At 40.2% G+C, this 23400-nt stretch overlaps 1 protein-coding gene across 2 annotated transcripts in view; it reads right to left on the bottom strand.

Annotated features, from left to right (window-relative positions):
* The window catches only part of MAMDC2 (MAM domain containing 2), a 64895-nt gene that overhangs the window by 14366 nt on the left and 27129 nt on the right, over positions 1-23400 (bottom strand). For both annotated transcript variants that reach the window (XM_066988525.1, XM_066988524.1), the window contains exons 3-9: positions 17514-17779; positions 16578-16662; positions 15495-15632; positions 11407-11663; positions 7901-7994; positions 6191-6337; positions 5041-5306 (exon numbers count right to left, since the gene is read on the bottom strand). In XM_066988525.1, coding sequence (XP_066844626.1) covers positions 5041-5306; positions 6191-6337; positions 7901-7994; positions 11407-11663; positions 15495-15632; positions 16578-16662; positions 17514-17779 — 1253 coding nt within the window. The remainder of the gene's footprint in view (positions 1-5040; positions 5307-6190; positions 6338-7900; positions 7995-11406; positions 11664-15494; positions 15633-16577; positions 16663-17513; positions 17780-23400) is intronic.

Genomic DNA, 23400 nt, shown 5'->3' with positions numbered 1-23400 from the left:
GCTTCAAATTTCCTGCTCAAAGAACTCAAGCCAACACTCTATGCCAGACTGAAGTTAGCTAATTCCAAAAGAACTTGCAAAAACCATTACACGAACCAAAGGGTGAAAGTCTGAGACTTTTTACTGGCCTGACACACACAAAAAAAAAATACATTATCGAAATTAAAACTTATCAGATGGATTTTAAAGTATTGTTTTCAAAGCTTTGAGTGTAATATTCATAGTGAGAAGAAAGATGAAAGACATATACATTCAAGTATTTTAGAAAAATTGTCTTCTGGCTGCAAAATCTTTATGACCTCCAGGACTCTCCAGCCAAAGGAACATAACGTCTGCCTTGCTGACCTAGCGGGCCATTAAGGAGCAGCCAGGAGACTGTTTGCTCTTTCCACAGACACTGAGCCAACCTACAAGTCACCAGTAACCAAGAACTTAATCAGCCAAACTACTGTGCATGCCTACAGCTTCTTATCATTTATATCCCAATTTGATGCACCTCAGAAAACAATGTGATAGTTACATCAACCATCCCAGAGAAAATGCCGTAGCTCCACCTTATTTTAGGAACACCTCGCTCCATTAAAAGACTGTATTTTCACTTGTTTATAACATTGCCAAGTTGCAATGATTTTAGCTCAGACTTTCCATTCTGGGTGCTTGCTTAAAACTTCCAAAACAGTTCCATCGTTTCCAAGAACAGGGCTAGGAAAAAAGGCATTATTTTGCCCCTATTTTAAAAATTCTTTGAAAAGCTTGGTCACTCCGAGACTTTGGAGTAGGACAATGAAATGTTTCTGGGTTTGGTCTTTGTACCAGAATTGTGCTTTTTGTCAATTCATTACTTTTTGAAAACCTAAAATTTGTAAGAACTTGTACAGGCAGGGGAAAGAGAGTGGGACATGGACAGGATCTGAGGGACTGACTGGAGCTGAGGAGCCAGAAGTAAGATGGGGAATATGAGTGGGGTGTTGCTGCCTACAGGGCAGGACAGAAAAGACAAAGATGCACCCATGAGGCACCAAGAGACACGAGTACAGGTTAGAGGAGACAGGACAAGAGATATCGAGCTTCACTGAGCAGATAAGGGCCTTGGATTCACCATCTCTCCCTCCAGAACCTGCAGTGTAATCCCTGAGCTGCTGTCTCACACCACTCCTTACAGTCAGGCAAGTGTGCTCTGATGCACTTCGACCAGCTGCCTATACTGAAGATGGCAAATGACTATCCCTTGCCAGCTATTTCATTAGGTCCTTGGCAGATATCTTTACAGATATCTAAGTGAATGCTTACATAATGCCACACCATGCTCTTTCACTTCCTTCTGCCAGCTTTCAAAAAAAAAAAAAAGGAAACAACATAATTAAGCATGAAATGACTTTTTAAAGTATTTAAGTGGAAGAGATGGGCATGAGATTGCAAGGAAAAGACAGAATCAGGCTCACTGTGCAACTTAATTCAAGCATATTTGTGAATATTACAAGCAGACAACCCATAACTACACCAGTTTTTCACCCTCACCTTATGGCAAGAAAGCACACACTTAAACTTTGGCATAATTTGTATTTTTCACGTGATCTTCTCAGCCTTAAAATAATATACTGATACGTTTTCCTACGTATATTTCATGCATGTACTTTTTCATGCATATAGTTTTTCATGCATATTTGCCTCTGCTTCAGAACATTGCCCATTGTCTTCCATGTACTAATTGTCTAACGAAGACTTAATAAACTAATCATAAATATACATATGCAACCATCATGGAAACCATAAAACAGTCAATCCATTATACAAAGTTCAAGACATTACAGCTTGTTCATGATTGATTATGTACCAATGGCCTCTATTACATATTTAAAGCTGCAACTTAATCCCTATTCTAAATCTAATTTAATCTTCCAAGCCAGGAAAAAAAAAAATTGTAAGGTAATAGGTTTCAATCAATGTTAAGGCTTACTCCTCCCCCAAATACATAGTTACTTGGCTAAGGGATGTCTGAATTGTGAAATGCTGAACACAGTAGTCTTCGAAAGCCTAATAAATCTCACTTTTTGTGATATTTAAAGAATGCAAACTCAACAAGGACATTTTGCAACTTGTTTCTATGGAAAAGAGGGCCTTCTCACCGCAAGACCTAAAGTGGTACAGTCAGTACAACAGCAGGAAGGGAAGCCATCCAAAAGGACCTGCACAAGCTTGATAAGTGGGCCCACGTGAACCTAATGAAGCTCAAGTCCACGTGCAAGGTGCTGCACCTGGGTCAGGGCAATCCCAGACATGAGCACAGACTGGGAGAAGAACTCACTGAGAGCAGCCCTGCAGAGAAGGACCTGGGGGTTCTTTTGGATGAAAAGCTCGACACGAGCCAGCAGTGTGTGCTTGCAGCCCAGCAGGCCAACTGCGTCCTGGGCTGCATCAGCAGAGGGGTGGGCAGCAGGGGAGGGAGGTGATTGTCCCACTCTGCTCTGCCCTCGTGAGGCCCCACCCGGAGTACTGCGTCCAGGTCTGGGGCTCCCAGCACAAGAAGGACATGGGGCTGTTAGAGTGGGTCCAGAGGAGGGCCACAAAGATGCTCAGAGGGCTGGAGCACCTCTCCTGTGAAGAAAGGCTGAGAGAGCTGGGGCTGTTCAGCCTCAGAAGAGAAGGCTCCAGGGAGACCTCATTGAAGCTGTTCAGTACTTAAAGGGGGCTTATAAAAAAAAGGAGGGCAACTTTTTCCTCAGGCAGATAGCGATAGGACAAGGGGGAATGGTTTTAAACTAAAAGAGGGGAGATTTAGATTAGAGGTTAGGAGGAAACTTTTCACTCAAAGGTTGGTGAGGCACTGGAGCAGGTTGCCCACAGAAGCTGTGGATGCCCCATCCCTGGAGGTGTTCAAAGCCAAGCTGGGGCTTTGAGCAACATGATCTTGTTGGCATTGTCCCTGCCCATGGCAGGGGACTTGGAACTGGATGAACTTAATGTCCCTTCCTACCCAAGCCATTCTGTGATTCTATGAAACCACTGAAGGTTTTTGAGAATTGTCAGAGGCCAACTTAACCCCCCTTCTGCAGAGCACAGGGTTCGTAGAGCCCCTTTAAGCTCAGAAACAGAAATTATATTCCCTTGACTTCTCTCCTGTACCACTCTCCCCATCTATTACTGCCCACAGGCAGACTGGTAGCTACAGACGTGAAAGCTGAATTTCAAGAAAAGTTTTACAAGCTTTCCATCCTAGGCAAGCTTCTTTACAAGTTTTTTAGATACACTAATTTCTAGGAAAACATAAAAATAGTTCTTCATAAATCCACACTGGAAGAGATTTTCCATGCAAATGTCAGACGCTAAAAAAAAAAAACTGCCACCTCTGCGGCTATAAAACCATTTGTAAGCAGTCATGTTGAGCTGTCATCACTACTCATACATTGTGTTACACTGCTCAAGCTACTGAGCCTTTTTAGAAGTAATAAAAATATATGGAAACAGGAGATGGCAAAAGTATATTATAAACTTGCCTTTTTGACCAGTATCTTTTCATGTTTTAAGAAAAAGAAATATATTTTTCTGCAAATATTTTGGGTTGATATAAGAGAGCTTTCTATTGCTCACTTGCTTGGCAGTAATAAAATTCAGAAATTGCTTCTTTCTGTACGAGTTGAAAGGACATTAGAAATTAATGTAAGTCTTATGTGTAAAAAATATAGACATAAGATTTTTTTATTATTATTTAACATATGTCTAGAGAAAACTACCCAACAATTAGGACTGAAATTTTCTGTGTATATTTCCTTTTTAACACATTCTAGCAACTTTTCTTTTTACAGTGCATTTACTTCCAGACAAAACTTATTTTTTTTTTTTTTTCCCCCCAAGGAGTTAAACTAAATAATTCCTGTCATTTCAAAAATTACTTTATTGTGGGGAAAAATGCTTAAGATGCTTATCTGTAATTTAGAAATACTTTTATTTGAAGAGGTACTAATCACAGAATCACAGAATGGCTGAGGTTGGAAGGGACCTCTGAAGATCATCTAGTCCAACCCCCTTGCTGAGCAGGATCACCTGGAGCACATTGCACAGGATGGCATCCAGGTGGGTTTTGAATATCTCCAGAGGAGGAGACTCCACAACCTCTCTGGGCAACCTGTGCCAGTGCTCTGTCACTCTCACAGTAAAGAAGTGCCCCCTCATATTCAGCTAGAACTTCCTGTGCTTCAAGCAGCTAACAAAAGCTTTCATTCATAAGCAATATAGCATTATCACATTCTGTAAAAAAAAAAAAAAAAAAGCTGGATTTATCTCAGTGTCCTCAGGTAGTGATCTATCTGGTCCTCCTCTGATGACTCAGAGATAGTAAAAAAACATTACAGAAATCGGGATAACTGCAGAAGTAGCTCCTATGCAAACTTGAGCAAGTCACCTGAGAAAAGCAAGTCTTTGTAAGAAGAGTGGAGATGAGGAATAATAGGAGTTTGAAGACTTATTCAGGAGCTGATATGAAATATATCATTATTAACGTGGTGAGCTATTAAAATGACCTCTCCAACCAGACACTGCAAATACTTTATTGCTCTAAATTACACTGACTTCTGGTTTTATATTTTAACCTACTAGCTTGCTTTAGGAAAGTAGGATCAACGCCCCATTTTGACCAGAACTTTGACTGTCACTGAGTTTTTTAAATAATTACAATCTGTAATTCACTAAGGTAATTGGAATCACACAGGAAATAAACAAACAGAAATATATAAACATATAGAGCACTGAGAAACCAACATACAACGAGCTGTCGTTCCATGTCCTCCAGTGAACTCTCTGTGAATACTGTGGCTGTGCGTCAGGGCACCACCCTGTGCCCCATGCAAAGCCCCTTTACTGGGGCTCACTTGAGAGCTAGAGTGCAAAGAAGGCTCCTCCCCACTCTACTGCCCAGGGACCTTTATTTCACTTTGCAGGTATGGCTCACTCAGGATTAGTCACGGGATAAGAGAGCTCCCTGAAAGGAAAAGGCAAGGAAAACCTCCATCTATAACTCTGCAGATGTGAAGAGCTGGCTCTTACCTTGCAAGGCATAGGCTTTTTGAAGGAGATTTCAGCTTGAGTCCAAACTCCCTTTGGAGAGTCCAACACAGACCAGATTTTCTCTTGAACCACGTGATTCTCCTCAAAAATATAAACAGTGAGGGTGCCGCTCATTTTGAAAAAACCATACAAGGCATAATAAAAACGTAGGCAAAACTGCAGGTTTCCTGGCAGGGTTGGGCCGTACAGTCGTCCAATGTACCCAGGCTGTGATGTAAACTTGGTGTTTGCCAGCAAGTAATAACCTGCAAGACATTGCAATTATTGAGTATTTCCAATAGACAATTAGCACAGCTTATTTGCTATTAAAGCAGCTTCCATTACTGCAGCAGACTTCGGATGTAAAAGCAAATTCTACTGGCAGGAAACAGGTATTGAAAGGAAATAAGATTTTTTCTAAAAACATCCCTGCTATTTCAAACTAAACTGGCACACAGCTAAGTTACTAGAAATAAGTACTCTTCAAATACACATGGAAATATTCTCTGGCCTGCTGGAACCCTCACTATTTCAAAGGTACTGTTCTGAGAACACAGAATGAGGAATGGGGCACCAAGCACATTATTCCCCGCAATGAGTATGAAAGAGATGAAGCTTTAGCACACACAAGTAATAACCACAAATATTCTACATAAGGGGATGTGTGAGAAGCACTACATCAGTGCAAAAGACATTTTCAGAGCTTATTAGCAGGCCTTTCACTATGTGGTTTCACTATGCAAAATTTGACATTTTTCCTTAAAAATGCCAACTGCCCTATGCCTGGAAGAGCTAAGATCCCCATCTCTCCTCTATATGAAAAGCAATTCATTGAGCTACTATCATATTTGCTTGCATGTTTTTGTGGAGTCATGTCGTTAGTGACTGCAGATCAGTGCAGCCTGGTGACAGTACTCTGATTTATGTCCCTGTGTGGCCATTCAACATGACATTGCCCCTGCACACGCAGGGCCACGCACAGTCTGAGTCCCAGCTAGGGCTCAGCAGCCTGCACTGATCTTTCACAGCAGGGATTTACAGCGAGGCAGTCTAACCAGTGTGCCAATGATGTTATCTAACTGAGTGAAAATTTATGCAACAGGTTAAGCTTTATGCAGTTTGATTCTTCTAGGGAAAAGTTTTGATTTACCAAACCCAGTAGTGTGATCTCCTACTCTATACACATTGCGCTTCACTTTCACTCTGCTCCATCCTGGGCCATCCTTGTGATCCTGGTAAAAATTACACAGATCTTCCTCAAAATTGCAGCTTGCCTCTGCAGGATTGAAGGAAATTCCTAAAAGATAAATGCATATGTTCTGTTAGGAAAAGTGCAGTATAGCAAGCACAGGCATTTGAAGCACAAGTATGTCAAAGTATACTGTTTCATCTTTCTTTGCATTACAGAAGACAAGAACATATAAAGATGTTACACATACACGATGCAAAGTCACACTAACATCAAGCTATCAATTTTCTATCACAAGTGGATGTTATTATTATTAGCATCAACAACTTCATTGACCAAAACTTCTTTTTTTAAAAAAAAAAAAAAGGAAATAACTTACCGCTGTAATATACACCTCTGTGTTTGAATACAAGAAAAATGAAGATCTCTTGCTTGTTAAAAACCTCTCTACTCAAAATAATTTCAGATGGAAATGGGAAATAAGTCTGATGAGTAACCAGCAGTTAAATGTATTTCAACAAAATAACAAGCAAATGATTGGCATTCATTTGTCAAAAATCAGAATTGAGGCAGAAAATACTACAAAATATCACATAGCTCACTCCATGTAATCCCTCTTGAAGCTTACAATGGGAAACACAGATAAGCACACAGTTCCTATCCATGGCATGCTGCAAACTTAAATCAGTATTTTTGTTGCAAAACAAAGCAAAAATAGAACAAGCATTGAGGAGTTAATGAAACAACTATATTTACTAAGTGAAGTGTGGTGGATTTATAACATATATATAATATAAAAATATAATATATAAATGGCATAACATAACATGCAGTGCAGGTAAAGCTAGCAGAGACTTAAAGCAGATAAAAAAGGGAAAAAAAATCTCTTCTCACTCAGACACTTTAAAACACTAGCCAAAAATTCAAACTTGTGGCCAAAAAGAATGGATGGGCTCAGTGGGAAACCACTAATCTACTTTTGACTATAGCTTAGCACTAGCAGTAGAAGGCAAGCAACCAGTACACAGTGAATTAAGAGGCTGCATTCACAGATGACAAAGTCCTTGGTGCCACATGCCTCTTCAGCAGAGGTCATGTGGACCTAGCTGATTTCTGCTGCTGTCAGAACCTAATAAAATCTGAAAGATGTGACTGTATCTGAGACAAATGATACCACCCAGAACAGTGGAGACAGGAAGGCAAGGCTCCTGTTTTGGTTCTGAAGAACACCTCAGAACATGTGGCATGGTGGAAGATATTCCCTGCGCTGGCAAACATGGAAAGCCCAGGACATTTGCTTCCTCATATCTTGGGAAACCCCTCTCTCTTTCTGAGGCAGGTCTGCATGTGGTAACTTGTTTTAGCACTGGGGAGATGCAAATTCAGCATTCAGTCCAGCAAAGTGGTTGCATATACCTGAGGCAAGGTAACTGGAAAGGAAGCGTTAGGGATTGGTTTCTAGATCAACTGATCAAGTGCATGGCCTTAGTCTTTATCTGCCTTACACTGCTGTTTTGTCACTAGGAGGAAGAAAAGCCCAATGGCATTGCTCAGCTAAGGAGGCAGCATCTTCACATCACTACAAAATATTGCAAGTACTGACACAGGCACGTCAAAGGGACAGAGCAAAGGGAGAAAATAAGGATGGTAGATAGCAATAAGAACTCATACCTGTCTGATTGCTGCAGTAAGACGGAGAGAAGGCAATGTCATCAAGGGCAACATAACCTCCCTTGGCACTATTGAAAGCAACTTCAAATACTACCTGGAAATAATAATTATTTGTTATTCATTTACCATCTACACAACAATGATTTTGTTGCACACCGTCATATTACAGAATTCTGACCAGATCTCCCAGACAGACTTCATGCACCTCAGATAGAACTACAGGTGTTGGGACAAATTGAATTATATCACTTACTCATTATATAAATCCAGGTCTGGCCCTTGCACCAGATCTTTGTCCATTTAAGGTCAAGGAAAAATCAAGGAGAACAGAGCTTTTCTGCTGCTTTATGAAACATTTTAAAGATGAAGTCAGGCTACTCTGTGGATAGTATTCCAAGCTAGTATTCAGGGTTATCACCTTTTATTGACCATAACTCCAATGCTGCCTCATTATGACTGTATCTAGCATCTATCTTAATCAAGAGCTAGAACAAAACTGCGTGGATTGTCCTGCATGAATTGTTGTTGTCACATTAACTTTTCACTAAACATCCTCAGACACTGAAACCTATGCCTTGGAATCAGCTGGCAAGGAAGTTTTCCTTTTAAAAATTCAGTTAAGAACCAGAAAAGCTATCTTTGTATTTTGTTTACAAGAAAATCAAACAGTGTGTGTACTTTGGCACTCCCAAGGGAAATTGTTTCCTCTAGTAAGTGGAGGACAGTCCATAACTCTTGAGGAAGTGTGCTAAAATTTATCTGAAGTATCAAAGCACTGAGATACAGGAAAACTTTGAGAAAAGGCCTGAATCACAAGACAACCCCAGGGACAAAACAAGGATATAAGGACAAATGCTTCCAGATTGAGATTCTCTCCACTGATAGCAATGTCTGTGATGTGTTGCCTACAGATGGGAGCCAAACTAGAAGAGCTGTGTAAGAAACCTGAAACATTTCCTTAAGCCGGATGAAAAAAGAGAAGGATCCTCATGAAGCAACTGAAAAAAATATATGCAAAGTTTAATCTTATTTCTGTAAAATTATATCTTAAATAACGAGAACGATGGATTACATAAAAATTCCTGGAGCAGAATAAACACATAGTTTTCCCAGTATCTTGTTTTCAGCAGAGGTCACCTACAGAAAGAACTGTATACGATGACAAGCATCCACTTCTTCTGTCACACCTCATTCCCAATGGTTTCTTTTCTTCCATGTATTTGTCTAATCAGCTTTTGAATCAGCACAGTAATGGTATCTACAGTGTGTTGTGGAATTGATTTCTACAATTTAGACGTGCTATGTATGAAAAAAATCCCCCCTTTAGTTTATTTTTGGAACAACAATCTAAATTATGAGAAGCAGTGAACAGTCAAACTTTTCTGTGTCATGATTTTTATAAACTTCTACCGTATTCTACTTTAGTCATGTTTTTTGAAGGCTGAGAACTCTTACTTTCTTCATGTAAATTGGTTATCCCCATCTCCCTCTTGTTATTCTAAGGATATTCATTGCTAACTGAAAGGATTGGAGTTGTGAACTCTCCTGAAGGCAGGGATAACCTGAGCATTAATTCATTTAGTAGTATGACATCCCATGGTTTGCTGTATATTCCTATAAAATAACTTCCAGCATTCCAGGTGGCCAGTAAGAAGTGAGGTAATGTTTTCATAAAACCAACCACACTAACTCCAAGGTCTAAGTGATCATTAACGAATTTACAGCCAGTGATGCTGTAGCGGCCACGAAATAATGGCGCCAGGTATGTGAGAGGAGTGAGGGAGGAAGGCAAGTAGCAGGGCCAGGCCCTGGGCTTCAGCAGAGCAGATTTTGGCTCATTCAGGTACTGATAGGTGGGATGCCACTGGAGGCAGCTCTGAAGGGTAAACGAGCCCAGGAAAGCTGCTCTGCCTTTGATTGTTTTGTTGTTTTTTTTTTTACATACACACACACTGACACATTAAGACAGTTCCTCTAGTAAAGAAAGGCTGTAGTGTAGGAATTCCTTCACAGGACACACCTGCAAAAGATGCATTTGTTTTTTCTGCTGTGGTTCAGTATTCATGCCCTTCCTATATTTCACCTTGGTTGGACCACCAGATACTTAAACATATTTTCAACTTCCAGTGTTGCTAAAGGCTTTGTAGTTCATTTCACTGATGTAGAATGACATTCCCACGCATTCTTTTCTGCCCGCCAGAGCATGTGGTCTCTTCTGTTTTTCCCATTTGCACACAACTCCTGTTTTTTGAAGATTTTTTTAAAATCTTCTCTCTTCACTTCATTGGTTAATCACTCCAATTTTCTGACCCTTTTAATCTTTTTTCTTTATATATAATTTGTTCTTAGCTTCAAATATGGTGTTTTAAAATTATGACCATTACATCAGCAAACGTTATACATCTTCTTCTGTTCCTATTGTTCTGGGTTGAAGTGTACTTTGCTATCAGATCTCATCTCATTTCCCATACCATTTGAAGTCTGACTGTTTCAACAGATGACTTGGTCACTGACATTACTGTGTATGAACCAAATATGTAACATTTAATAAAAATTAGCTTTACCCCTAATATTTTCTGAAAATCTGTATGTTTACACTGAATTGATGAATAAATTATGTAGAGTTAAAGCAAATACAGTTGACTCTGGCTTCTCTGTAATCTTAGTATTATATATCTATATATCTATAGCATATACAGACATAGGAATATCTGTGCTATATATATAAATACATATGCATAATGTGTATAATATATATATTATATGTAAGTATATATAATATGCATAAATAGCCCACTGTTTATTCCAAACTTCTTAGATATTTATATAAGTATTATATATACTATATATAAAATATATACATATACACACACACTGTTTATTCCAGTCTTCTAAGGTATTTGTTTTTCAGTAAACATTAGGGAATAAAAAAATCTGCTTCTTTCTGTAATTTGGTCATTAATTATAACTACCATAGAGAGCTAGCTTTCACATCTAAGGGCTATTGCACTATTAAGACCCAAGTTTGGACTCTGTCTCATAAAAGCAAAAACAGATTATATAAGGCAGATAAAACATTTAGAACATTTTTAAAAGTTTTTCTTCTACAGTGTGAGGCATGCATAATTTTATGATACTCAGCATCTTCAAAAACAAATTATCAATTCACAGAAATATGGGACTGAAAGGACAATGACATTATTTGGTAGGAACCAAAAGATCTCACATTAGTAGGACTCTACAACCTCCCATGACAATCGCTTCAAGCAGTTAACCACCTGACTTCATCTTTATTGAAAAACAGCAGTATGAAAAGTGATTTTTCCTTGACCTTTATACAGTGGACTAAGGAAAAAACAAAGGGAAAGACAGATCAGGAGCATCGTTACTAGCATCTTTCAGATACTGGAAGGCCACTGGAATGTTCCCAACTTGGTCTGAGTCAGCACTGATGTCTGACGAAACCTGCAATTCATATCTGGACTGTATAGGAATGATTGTTTTACCTCCATGGGGTACGGTGCGCTAAAGTCAACCTCTGCTAACTCCCAGCCTGCAGACAAGGCACTGTCTGTTTTCCAGATCTCTTCATAAAAGCCATTCATATCTCTCAAGTAAAGGGTAAAAACAATGCTGCTCTCCTGCTTAAGTTGATAATAAAAAGATAAGCAGCCGGACATTGGGGCTGTGGTCTTTGGTGAGATTAGCTGCGCCACTTCCTGAAAATGTTTGACGTAAACAGAGTCCACATACATGTAGTGACCTAAAAGTATAAAAGAAACGTGGCATGAGGACACCCTTTAATGGACACCACTTAAAACAAGTTGCAAGAGGTGGGCAGGGACAAGGTATGTATCACTGTGGCTTGGAAAACGAGTAATTCAAATATATATTTTTTTCTCCCTTCATTCTATGTACAGCCCAAAGTTGTTTGGCTGATACCACGGGCAAAACAGCTCAGCTCTTTCTTAAGTCTTTAATCAAAACCTTCACATCAAAGAAAGTAATAAACTCTCTGAATTTTGAGATTCATTCATAAATGGAAAAAAAAAAGTTACAACTGAGCAAATTCTCTGCCTCTCAACAGCTTGGTATGGTATTTAGTTTATCCAAGTGCAGCTTTTACTGAGGTAAACTAAGTAAATGAACAAGAATATGAGCTGTGTGTTTCCTCACAGGTTTTATTCAGCACATCATTCATTTAAAGTAACAAATGAATTGGAAAAAAACCTTGTAATTCTGCACATTTCACTGCCTGTATAAAGCTGTTTGATCTACCTAAAACTTGGTTTCTAAATGTTTTATATTTACTGAATGGATTGTTATTATTTTTTTCCACAAAATCCTTAAAAAAATACTTTTAAGAAAGATTCTTTAACAGAAATACGCAATGCAGATGAGTAAACACCCTTCCCCTCAACAGACAATATGATATACTAGGCAGGATTTTCAAAGGGAACACATTCTCAGACTGCGATTTTGGGAGAGCTATCTTAATATAAGCAGGATATGTGCACGTTCATGAATATCCTGTGCAATTGTAGTTTTTCCTTTTCTACAGTCAAGAACACAGGATCAAACAGTACCCATTGATCAATGGAAAAATGGTTCTTCACATGAAGAAAACTCATAGGAGAATGAAGTGCTAATTGGCAGGATGCTTCAGCCTGGACATTGCAATCTCTGACGTTAGGTTTGTATCTGCTTCTATATACACAACTACAGCCAATTATCTAACAGTGTTCTCAGTCCTGGATATTTCACTTCTCGTTTCACTCCAGTGGAACAAGGGGAAAGGGTTCCCTTGGCTGTGGGTCTCCTCCAGCTTGCCCACTGTCAGGGGACTGGTAACACTGCAGTGGAACTTGCCTGAGAAGTTCTGGGCTTCATTTTCTTCTGCAATTTCCATATATCAATTAAAGTTTTCCTTACAAATGGCTGCTGTATCTTCATAACACACTTCTTGCAAAATGAAAGTTCTTCTGTGAACTTTTGGTTCTTGGAGTCTTCTCAGTCAATGGTCATCAGTGAGGGTTTGGTGTGAACAAGAAATAGTGTGGCTACGAGAAAACAGATCACTCCTAGCTGCCAGCTTTTGCTGTCTCATACAGTACTTTCTAATACGTAGAACCACTGTCTACAGTGTTTGAAGTTGTGGCAAGTTCAACTTCCATCAAAATTTTACCAGTATTTAAGTGACTTGGGGTTACGCAGGGCTAGGCTGACACTCTGTACTCAACTCACACAATTGTGAAATAAAATAAAAAGGCACAGCGGCATGAGTTAAGGAAAGAGTACCGACCCCACTTTTCAGGATGCAATTCCTTGCACCATCAAAAACTCCACATTGTCTGAGATGCACGTTGTGTTGCAGCAAGCCAGATCTCTTGAATCATCTGCTATGGTATTTTATACAACAAAAACTACTTCAAAGACTAAGATATCCACTAGACTTTCTCCACGATGATTTAAAGTGTTCTCTCAGCAAGGTGGCCAGAACAAGTATTTCACATAGGGACAGTGCTAAAAAAAAAAAAAAACTTTAAGCCAGTGTGCTGGACAGCACTAACGGCATCCCATTTGACTGAAAGAAACACCACTCCTAAACCCTGTGCAATTTAAAATGAGATTTCCCAAACATGTTTCAATCCCTTAGCTTTCCTACTCACTTCCAATGGCCACTGAGAAGAAAATCCCTGCCAGATGCACAGGCCAGTGGTACCAGTTTTTGACATACTGTGGCCCATACTTTTATACAAGCCACCGTAAGACGGATTCTCCCTCCCTCCCCTGCACCATACAAAATTTTATCACAGAACATCCTGAGTGGGAAGAGACCCACGAGGATCATCAAGTACAGCTCCAGGCTCCACACAGAACCATGCAAAAACCAGACCATGTGTCTAAGAGTGTTGTCCAAAGGCTTCTTGAACTCCAGCAGGCTCGGTGCCATGACCACTGCACTGGGGAGCCTGTCCCAGTGCCTGACAGCCCTCTGGGTGCAGAACCTTTCCCTAACACCCAGCCTGACCCTCCCCTGTCCCAGCTCCATGCCATTCCCTCGGGTCCTGTCGCTGTCCCCAGAGAGCAGAGCTCAGCGCCTGCCCCTCCGCTCCCCTCGTGAGGGAGCTGCAGGCCGCCATGAGGCCTCCCCTCAGCCTGCTCTGCTCTGGGCTGAGCAAACCAAGGGACCTCAGCTGCTCCTCATATCTCTTCCCCTCCAAACCCTTCACTATCTTTGTAGCCCTCCTTTGGACACTCTCTGATAGCTTTATGTTGCTCTCATATTGTGTCACCTAAAACTGTACACAGCCCTTGAGGTGAGGCTGCACCAGCGCAGCGCAGAGCAGGACAGTCCCTTCCCTCGACCAGCTGGCAGTGCTGTGCCTGATGCACCCCAGGGTACAGTTGGGCCTTTTGGCTGCCAGGGCACTCTGCTGGCCCATGTTCAACTTGCCACCAACCAGAACCCCCAGATCCCTTTCCGTGGGGCTGCTCTCCAGCCTCCCGTTCCCTAATCTGTATGTATAGCCAGGATTGCCTCATCCCAGATGCACAATTCAGCACTTGGTCTTGTTAAATTACATGCAGTTGTTGATTACCTCTGGTCTGTCAAGATCTCCCTGCAATTCCTTTCTACCCTAGAGGGAATCAACAGCTCCTCCTAATTTAGCGTCATCTGCAAACTTACTTAGAATGCATTTGAGTTATGCGTCCAGATTATTTATGAAAACATTGAAGAGAACTGGCCCTAAAATGGAGCCCTGGGGAACCCCACTAGTGATTAGTTGCCAGCCTGATGTAGCCCCATGCACTATAACCCTTTCAGCCTGATCCATCAGCCAGTTGTTCACCCATCACATTATGTATTTGTCTAGCTGTATGCTAGACATTTGGTCCAGAAGCATACTGTGAGAAACAGTACTGAAATCTTTGCTGAAATCCAAAATATTACTTACTGACTTCCCTTGGTCAGCTAGATGGGTAACCTTGTCATAAAAGAAAATTACGTTTGTTAAAAAGGACTTTCCCCTCATGAACCCATGTTGTGTAAAAATAATGACTATACTGTCTTTCAAGTGATTTTCAGTACTCCCAGAATAATCTTCTCCATCATTTTAACAGGCACTGAAGTGAGACTGACAGACCGGTAATTACCAGGTCTTCTTTCTTACCCTTCTTGAAAACTGGGACAACATTTGCCAGCTTTCAGTGGACTGGGATCTCTCCAGACCCCCATGACCATTACAAAAATAATTGGGAGAGGTCTCACAATGACCTCAGGCAGATCTCTGAGTATCCTGGGATGAATAGAGCCCTATAGACTTCAGGGCATTCAGCTGGAGCATCCAGCTCCTTCTCCTTATTTTGAAGCAGAGAGAAAGGCATAGCAACCATATTATAAAGCATATGGGAAATTTTGTGTGACCTTCTGCAAGTTCTCTCCATCTCTTTCTGACCTCTATTTACACATAAGTCATTCTTTCTTCCCCCACCTAATGCCAGGATAAAAGAAATAACATATAAGTATACATAAACAGTATAAGAGTCTTATATGAATCCACTATATTTCTGTTTTACATTTGTTGCTTACCCAATTCACTGTTAAGTGTGTGGTCTTTGGGAAGGATGGACTGGGAATTGCGAATGTTTCCTCCACCAACAAACCAGTTCACATTGGGGTTCCAGCGGTTCACAAAGCCACAAAGATGATTTTCTTCAAAGTCACACTCTACAATTGCAAACACCGGTTCAATGCACACATTTTCACTACAGAAACTAAAAGAAAGGCTAAGCATTGGGCTTGTTTTACATATGGTAGTGCAGAGAATACCTACATTTATAAAACTGGACGCATTGCGTAACAGCTTATAACAAATAAAAGCAAACTAAGGCACAGTTCCTGATCACTGCTATCCTCATTTCTGTCCTGATTAGTCCAATCTCTCTGTTCATTACATCTGCTGTAATTCAGAACCAAATACAATAGATTTACAATATACCACCTTCTGTACTGAAGAGTTGGAGCAGAACACCGACTTGCAAAGCAGGGATGGCTGGAAGTAAAACAGGATTTCCTAGTGGTGATAAAGTTGCTTTGTTTCTTTTACAGAGCCAAAGGTTTTTAACTGTTTGGTTGGGCTCCACCAGAGCTTCCCAGAAATGGAAAGGTCTCCCAGCATCCCAGCCACTGACACTTTTTTTAACTTAGCAGGTTTTGGCAAATGTCATGAGGAAATAACAATGAGTGTAAATATTGACACTCTGTGGCCTTAAAGGTGCCTCTGTAAGGAAATGTGAGGCAGCAGACAGCAGACATAATGTTGCAGCTCTTATGCTTAATGTTTGCAGAAGTCTATTGTTGTGAAAATATAACACTTGGTCCTGTTCAAACAATAAATAGTTTAAGAACAGAATGGGTTACTGAAATTCCATATGAATTTATGTGAAATGTGTGTATATACTAGAGAGATAGGTAAATACATACACGTTTTAGTGTGCACAGTCTTAAATTAAAAACAATGAAATATCTGTATCAAATGTGACAGTCAGCTTTTCATTAAGAGAATACCCCTTGCCTTCTTCATAAACTAGAATCTTTAACTCAGTTTTAAAACAGCCAATGAGGCATTTTGTTCTATGCAGAGAATATGAAAGCTGAGCAGACAGTACTTACCAATGCAATACCCAGGAGTTATTTTAATTTCAAAGATCGCTATACTGGCAGATTTATCTTGTCCCATTTCACCTTCTAGTACAATCTGCACAATATAAATCAAATTGTAGACTTTAGGATGTCAGAATGACCATTATCAACTTAAACATTTAAACCAGATAAACAGGTGAACTAACAGAACATATGTAGGGACCTCATCACTCTTACAGTCAGCAGAGGTACTTTTGCTGAAAGGCTTGACGGAATTATTAAAGACAGTTAATACCCTTCTCTGTGGAAAAAAAGGCACATGGAAAGACAATGAAATGAGGTCAAAATAGCCTGCATTTCATATCATCATTGCAAATAGATGGCTTTATATTCCTCGTCTTTGGCTATACAGGAATTTACTGTGAGAGACACATCATAAGAGGATTCGGGTAGAAATACTCTCCCCTAAGCTTCTGATCCTTGCTTCTTCCAGAAGGGCACAGAGGACAGCAATGAGAGAGCACATCTGCAGAACTAAGGCCTGGCAGGTCACGTATCTCCCATGAGACAACTGCAGCTATGTCAGGCTGCCAAGAAGTATCTTTGCTGCTTTGGTTCAGTCAGCTGTGCTTTCCAGTGAGACAGCTGATGCCTTTGCTTCGAAGAGTATTAACTGCCTGACTCAAAACAGCATTAATCACTGATTTTATGGATAGAAGGGGACAAGTGACTCACATGCTGCTAGCCCACATCAGTTTTAACCCAGAGATTTTAGAAGAAGCACTCAGCATCCCATCAGTATGGAGCGCATTTCTCTTCTGTCCAGGAAGTGTATACAGAAGACCACATATTCCATGGAGTCAGAATAGGAAGAGTAAGGCCAAGAGTGGAAATGCTTGAGAATTAATCCATACACCATAATGCATACACAAGAAAGCTTGTGGTATCTTCCGAAATTGGGCTTACCTTGTACTTCTTTGTGCTGTTTGTTAAATCTAAACTAGCTATGAGCCAGCTATCTGAAGGCTCCTTGGCTGACCACATCAAACGATCAAAGCTCTCTCCTTCTTGCCTTAGATACAGGTTGAGCCTGGCATGATCAGATGAAGTCCCTGAAGTAGTTGCTATCTGATAAATCAGTCTGATGCAGCTCCACTCTTCAGAATATAGGTCAGGACTGAAAAGCACTGCTTTCTCACCCTCATAAGATGTGTCCACAGAAATGTAATGTCCTAGGAACAAAGACAGACACACATCAGAATTTTTATTTAAGTATTGCCCTCCAAAACAGGTAGCTGTAGACAAACCATTTGATTAGACACTCTTAAGCAGCAAAACCAACAGGTACAACTATATTGATTCAAAAACAGTGGTCAATGTAAAGTTACATTCAAATGTATCAAATGTCAATGGGAGTATTTCAAAATTAATCTCCAGATGGATATTTTAGGAGCAGGGCCTAAAATATCAGTTCCTCTATAAAAACAAATGAAAGGAAGTGATGAAAGGCTAAAAAGGCACAAAGAGGCTAAAATATGCCAAAGAAACAATATGTAGGAAAAGTTGACAATGATAAATAAATCACAGTAGAATGGATGCCTGTTCATAGAGAGTTTGTTAACACATCAAAACCAAGATCAGCAGTGTGCAATGGCATACAGTAATCATAGGAAGCTGGAAAACAGTGCCAGAAATAAGTGAAACAGAGAGAGAAACAGAATTTCAAGGGGAAAAAAAAAAAAAAAAAAGGAAGAGGAAGGGAAGGAGAAGAGAAGGGGAAGGGAAGGAGAAGAAAGCTAGGACATGTATAGCTAGAACATTATCCCAGAGATGATCTGAAAAACAATCCTCCTAACCTCACAGAAATGTATATCAGATAAATCAGAACTGATACCAGTTCTTAACAGCTACACTGCATGCAAGAGTTGCAAGACCTCTTGAGGACTGTGTCATGCCAGTCCTTCACACAGCAGGGCATCACACCTACACTCTTTTCTCTCCTTAAGGCATATATTTCTTCAATTTTATTTTACTTGACCACAGAGACCATTTTTGGTTCCTACATATGTGTAAGCATTTGCTTAACTTACACACACGAAGAATTAGAGTGATGTGGTACATATTGTTTGCCTTTGAGGCACACCCTCCTCTCATGAATCCTGCCTGAACCCTCCAACTCAACAAAACCACCCTGGGGTTTCTTCCTAGGAGCTCTCCTATTGCCTCTCAGATTCACAAGGTATTTTCTCTGTTGTGAAAAAAATCGTAAGCATGGACAGTCACCACCCCGCAAGGCAAACTGCAGGCACAGATTTGGTCTATGCAGTTCCCAAAGTCCTCTCCCCACTGCACTCACGAAGATGCCAGGAGCTCTGACAACCCCTGGTTCCTTGAGCAGTGTATGCTACAGCATCCCACTTTATCTGCTCCCTCTCTTACTTGAGGACACTGCATAGGAAATGACCTAACGCTTTGTACTGTGCATTTTTGTTTAGCAGATGTAAGATAAATGATCGCTACTTACTTATGGGATAAATGTAGCCCTAAGCAGTATAAGGGGCTGTGTGGACACAGAAAAGCTGCATTTTCTTTCCCTTTTTAGGTAATGGAATGTTTATTTTTGCCTCTTACCAGAACTTCTTCTTATATCTGCTGTGCCTGGTTTTAGTCTCTTGAAGGAAAACACAAAATCACTGGTCAAGTGCAAGTAACTCATTACTGCAACAGCATATCAAAGAAAAAATAAATAAATAAATACATATTTAGAAATAGGCACCTAATGCGCCTTCCGAATACTTCATCTGCCACTAACTGCAATCTGAGTGTATAAAACATCCGCCTGCACACAGCTATCAAGTTAGTCCACAAAAGATTTATTTGCATTTATTTGCTGGCATGATCTAGTCCAGGACATGCATGCTTTTTCATGAGGGTGGATGATACAGGGAGATCACTAAGGCTCTACCAGAAGTCAAATGCTTCTCACACGACACTTGTTTTACATTGATTTAAGTGGCATTATCCGATTCAGACACAAAATCTGTGTTTTTAAGCTAGTCTGAATTTGGATCATTTTGCCTGCAAAGAAACCTGTAATTCAGAATCCATGCCTGGCAATTTCAGTTTAGATTTCAACCCTATTTTTGTCTAGACATCATGAGAAACCCCACAGGAAACAGAACATTCTTATAATATTCACCTTTTTTTCAGAAATAAATTAGTGTTGACATAGAAAAACATTCCCATGAATACCTCAAATTACCAGCTGTGAGGTTCAAATGGCTGCCTGGCTTTAAGGCTTAATTATAAGTAGACTTATGTTCTTCTACAGAAGTAGTCATTTCAAAAAAAAAAAGAAAACCTCTTAAAGTTTCCAGTCAGGATTGGTCTGAACCCCCACTGATATGAAAGTAAAGATCATTAACTCTTTTTAATCAGAATCTCTTGGCTCTTTTTGTTTTAAAGATTATTTTAACTTATTGATTAAAGTCTCCAGAAAAAGTGTTCTCACCCCCAATTTACTAATCCTTTTAGCCTGTTCTGGAAAGATCAGAGTGTGATTGGCTCCACTGAAATCAATGGGACCACTGATAGAGAATTTTAAGTGTATGTTAAAATGCTTTGCTAATGAGGATCAGAGAGCCTGGCACTTTGCAGAATCAAGCACAGAAAATGCTAATGGTAAACTTCTTACAAATGAATGCTGCCATTGACTAAGTGGCCTTTAAACTAAATTGTGTTTCAATAATAGCAACGATGTGCCGTTGCTGCAGAAGGAAAGGTCTCACAATGCAGACCTCAAGAACTGACACAGAGCGATTGTGAGAGCAAATCAATGCAAAGAGAGGGCTCCTTGGAGTAAAGAAGCAGATAACTTTCCACACTTGTCTGTGGGAGTAACAGAAGGATATTTAGCAGTCTACGGAGAACTCGATGAATGCACACTGATGTACTCAGAAATCTCATTAAAAATGCAACATGCAGCTTCATTTGCAGCATGTCATAATGGATTTGTGGTTTTGTTTTCCTCAAAATCCTCCTCCTTCCAATCACCTACAGTCACTTAGTTGAATTCACTCAGGAGTTGTCAGAAGAGGGCTACTTTTCAAAACCACAGAAAGTCACAAAATGCTGGGAAAAGTCTGATGACGCAGAAACACAAACATATGATTTCTTGCAATTTCTGTCAATGACTTGCTTAGGGGGTAGATACAGCCCTAATCAGTATAAGTAGTTATGTAAATACAGGAAAGCTGCACTTGCTTTCCTAGTTTATGGAATGGCTTTTTTTTTTTTTTGTCGTTATGGTAAAGACACCTTACAAGCTATTTTACAGGTGACAACAGACAGGGACGGCTACCTACGTTTAACTGCTGGCAGTTAGCAATTACCTGGTGATGGCAAACATGTACAGCTGAGAGAAGAGTTGGGAGAAAGGGGACTCTCGGATGTATTTCTCTGGTGATGCACTCACTGTTCCAGCTGGCAAGTAATGCACTTTTCAACCCAGGTTTCTGTAGTGACTGCTTACCTACTGTGTAACTTGTCTGCTTTCTGCCTGGCAGCTGAATCAAACTCTGTACAGGACCAAGCATGTGCTCATTTTACATTTCTGCTTGTCCAAGCAAAATATTGAGCCCCGGGGGGGCTTAGGACCCAATACTGCAAACCCATCCTCAGTGTGACTATGCATTGCAACTGTAAGACTTGCAAAATGAGACCTTTAAAATCTTTCTGTGTGCAAGTCTCTGATCTTGATGCTGTAATAAGTAGTTCCTTACAAAATCTCTCAATTACAGTTGGTTATATTGTAACTCTATGAATCATTCACTCAGATTTTCCTAATCTATATTTAACCTTTTATTTATTTATTTACTTACTTACTTACTAAATGGCCATCTCTACATCAGTCAGCAGCAATTATATCAATGGCTTGTGGGGGGTTGGTGCGAGACCAACAATACTACTTTTTCCCCCAGTTCAGTAAGGAAATGACAGTGATTGCTCTCCCTGTAAATAACACAAACAAGGCACAAAGCCAGACACTGGCTAATAAACTAAACCAAATCCCATTAAGAAAAAAAAAGGAGGGGGGGTGGAACTAAAATCACCAGCTAGCTTTTCACATTTAGAAGCAAAACCACAGAAATTTTACACCCTTCATGGGGCTTATGTCTGACACAGCTGTTTGCTCAGTTCAGCAACAGTGAAGCTTTACAAGAAAAATGTATATAAACAGCAAGTTCCAAGAGAAACATTATTAAGGAAAATATGAAGCAGAAAAAGTCTGGAAATTTGCATTTGATTAGACACTTATTTATAGACAAAATTTGCAAGAAATGCCAGTTATGTTTGGATTTCCTCTGTACTTTCCCTATCGAAACAGAAAAGAATATTACCAGGGATTCTTACAACAAAAACTGATACTTCTTTGGAATATCAGTGTCTGGATTTTGGGGAGTGCCTTTAGGGTGTTTTGCTTGTTTGTTTGTTGTTGCTGTTTTTTTTTTTATATTCTACTCCAAGAAAAAAAAAAAAGGAAGCAAAACAGTTTGTTTTTTAGGACCTATTATTCCTTACTATATCACCAGGAAAATTGGTTAAAAATATTAATCATAAAAACATAAATTATACTAATGATAATTTTGCAAATTAAGTTTGTAATTGGAGGCTATCCTTGGGTGCAGATTATGTTTAGATGATTGTTCAGACTTTGAGGTAAGAACACAGAAATTCTCCCATATATTTGAATGAAATTTTGGTTGAAAAGGAGAAGGCTTGTGGATATTGGATACAAAAGCCTCAGACTAAACACACTGCTTTTGGGTCAATTCCTTGTCGATATAAAGGAAACTTTTCAACTAACATGGGCATTTTTTGCTGACCTGGCAGTTGTCTTGAAAAACAGAAGCATGTGGATCATTGTTAAATTTGTTTAACCTATGAAAAGCTGAGATTTTCTGAAGAAAACTTTTCCTCTCCCCAGGAAGAGTTACCATGCATTTTGGTAAGGCTCTTTGGAGAAAAGTGGAAGAGAGGAGCTTTTCAATTTTTTTTAGGTAGTGTCTTGGGAAAGCAAAAAATGGCATGAGCAAGTGAGCTTTCAATAGGAGGAAAAACTTTTCTTCTGCAATCCTATGAAAAAAGTCAAAGAAACCTCCAGACTGATCAAGCACACAAAAGCCTTGGTCAGGGTGTTACCCTACAGCAGTCTCCAGTGAGCAAGGCCTCTCGCGTGACCAGCATTGCTGGGCAGTGTCAGCAGCAGTTCAACACAGGCTGCTGCAGAAAGCAGCACTGCTCACCATCGCTGCCCAGCCAGGGGAGGAGGAGGAGGAGGAGAAGGAGAAGGTGAAGGAGGAAGAGGAGGTCTGTCCATCTGTCTCATGTCCCTGGCCTTGGCCACAGCAGTCAGATGAGGCAGAGCAGCAGCAGGGGCAGTGCTTGACCAATTCTTCTTGGTCCCCAGAGGATTTGCACAGCAGTTTCTGGCCCAGGTGGACAAAAGCTCACACAGCGTGCACCGGGCAGAGCAGCAAAGCCAGCCCATGTTCACAAAGGTATAAGTTCAGTCCCAAAATGTCTGAAACATCTGTGATTAAAGCTAATTGACAAGGCAGAACATAACCGGTATTTCCATTCCTGCTAAGCCACAGTGGAGTTCATTTCTGGTAAGCTGTTAGATTCGCACCAGAAGAAATGCACTGTTCCACTGGGACCTATTGCTGTAGGAAAAAACTTTTTGGTCTTTAAACATCCTTGTCTCATCTGCGGTTTCTTAAAAGCAGCTCTGTGAAAACAGCTGAGGGAAAGAGATGCAGGAGGTGGTCTGTGTTTGCTGTCTGCAGTGACT

This window comes from Anser cygnoides, chromosome Z (assembly GCF_040182565.1).
Source record: "Anser cygnoides isolate HZ-2024a breed goose chromosome Z, Taihu_goose_T2T_genome, whole genome shotgun sequence".
NCBI classification, from domain to species: Eukaryota; Metazoa; Chordata; class Aves; order Anseriformes; family Anatidae; genus Anser; species Anser cygnoides.
This window is presented reverse-complemented; position numbering and strand designations above follow the sequence as displayed.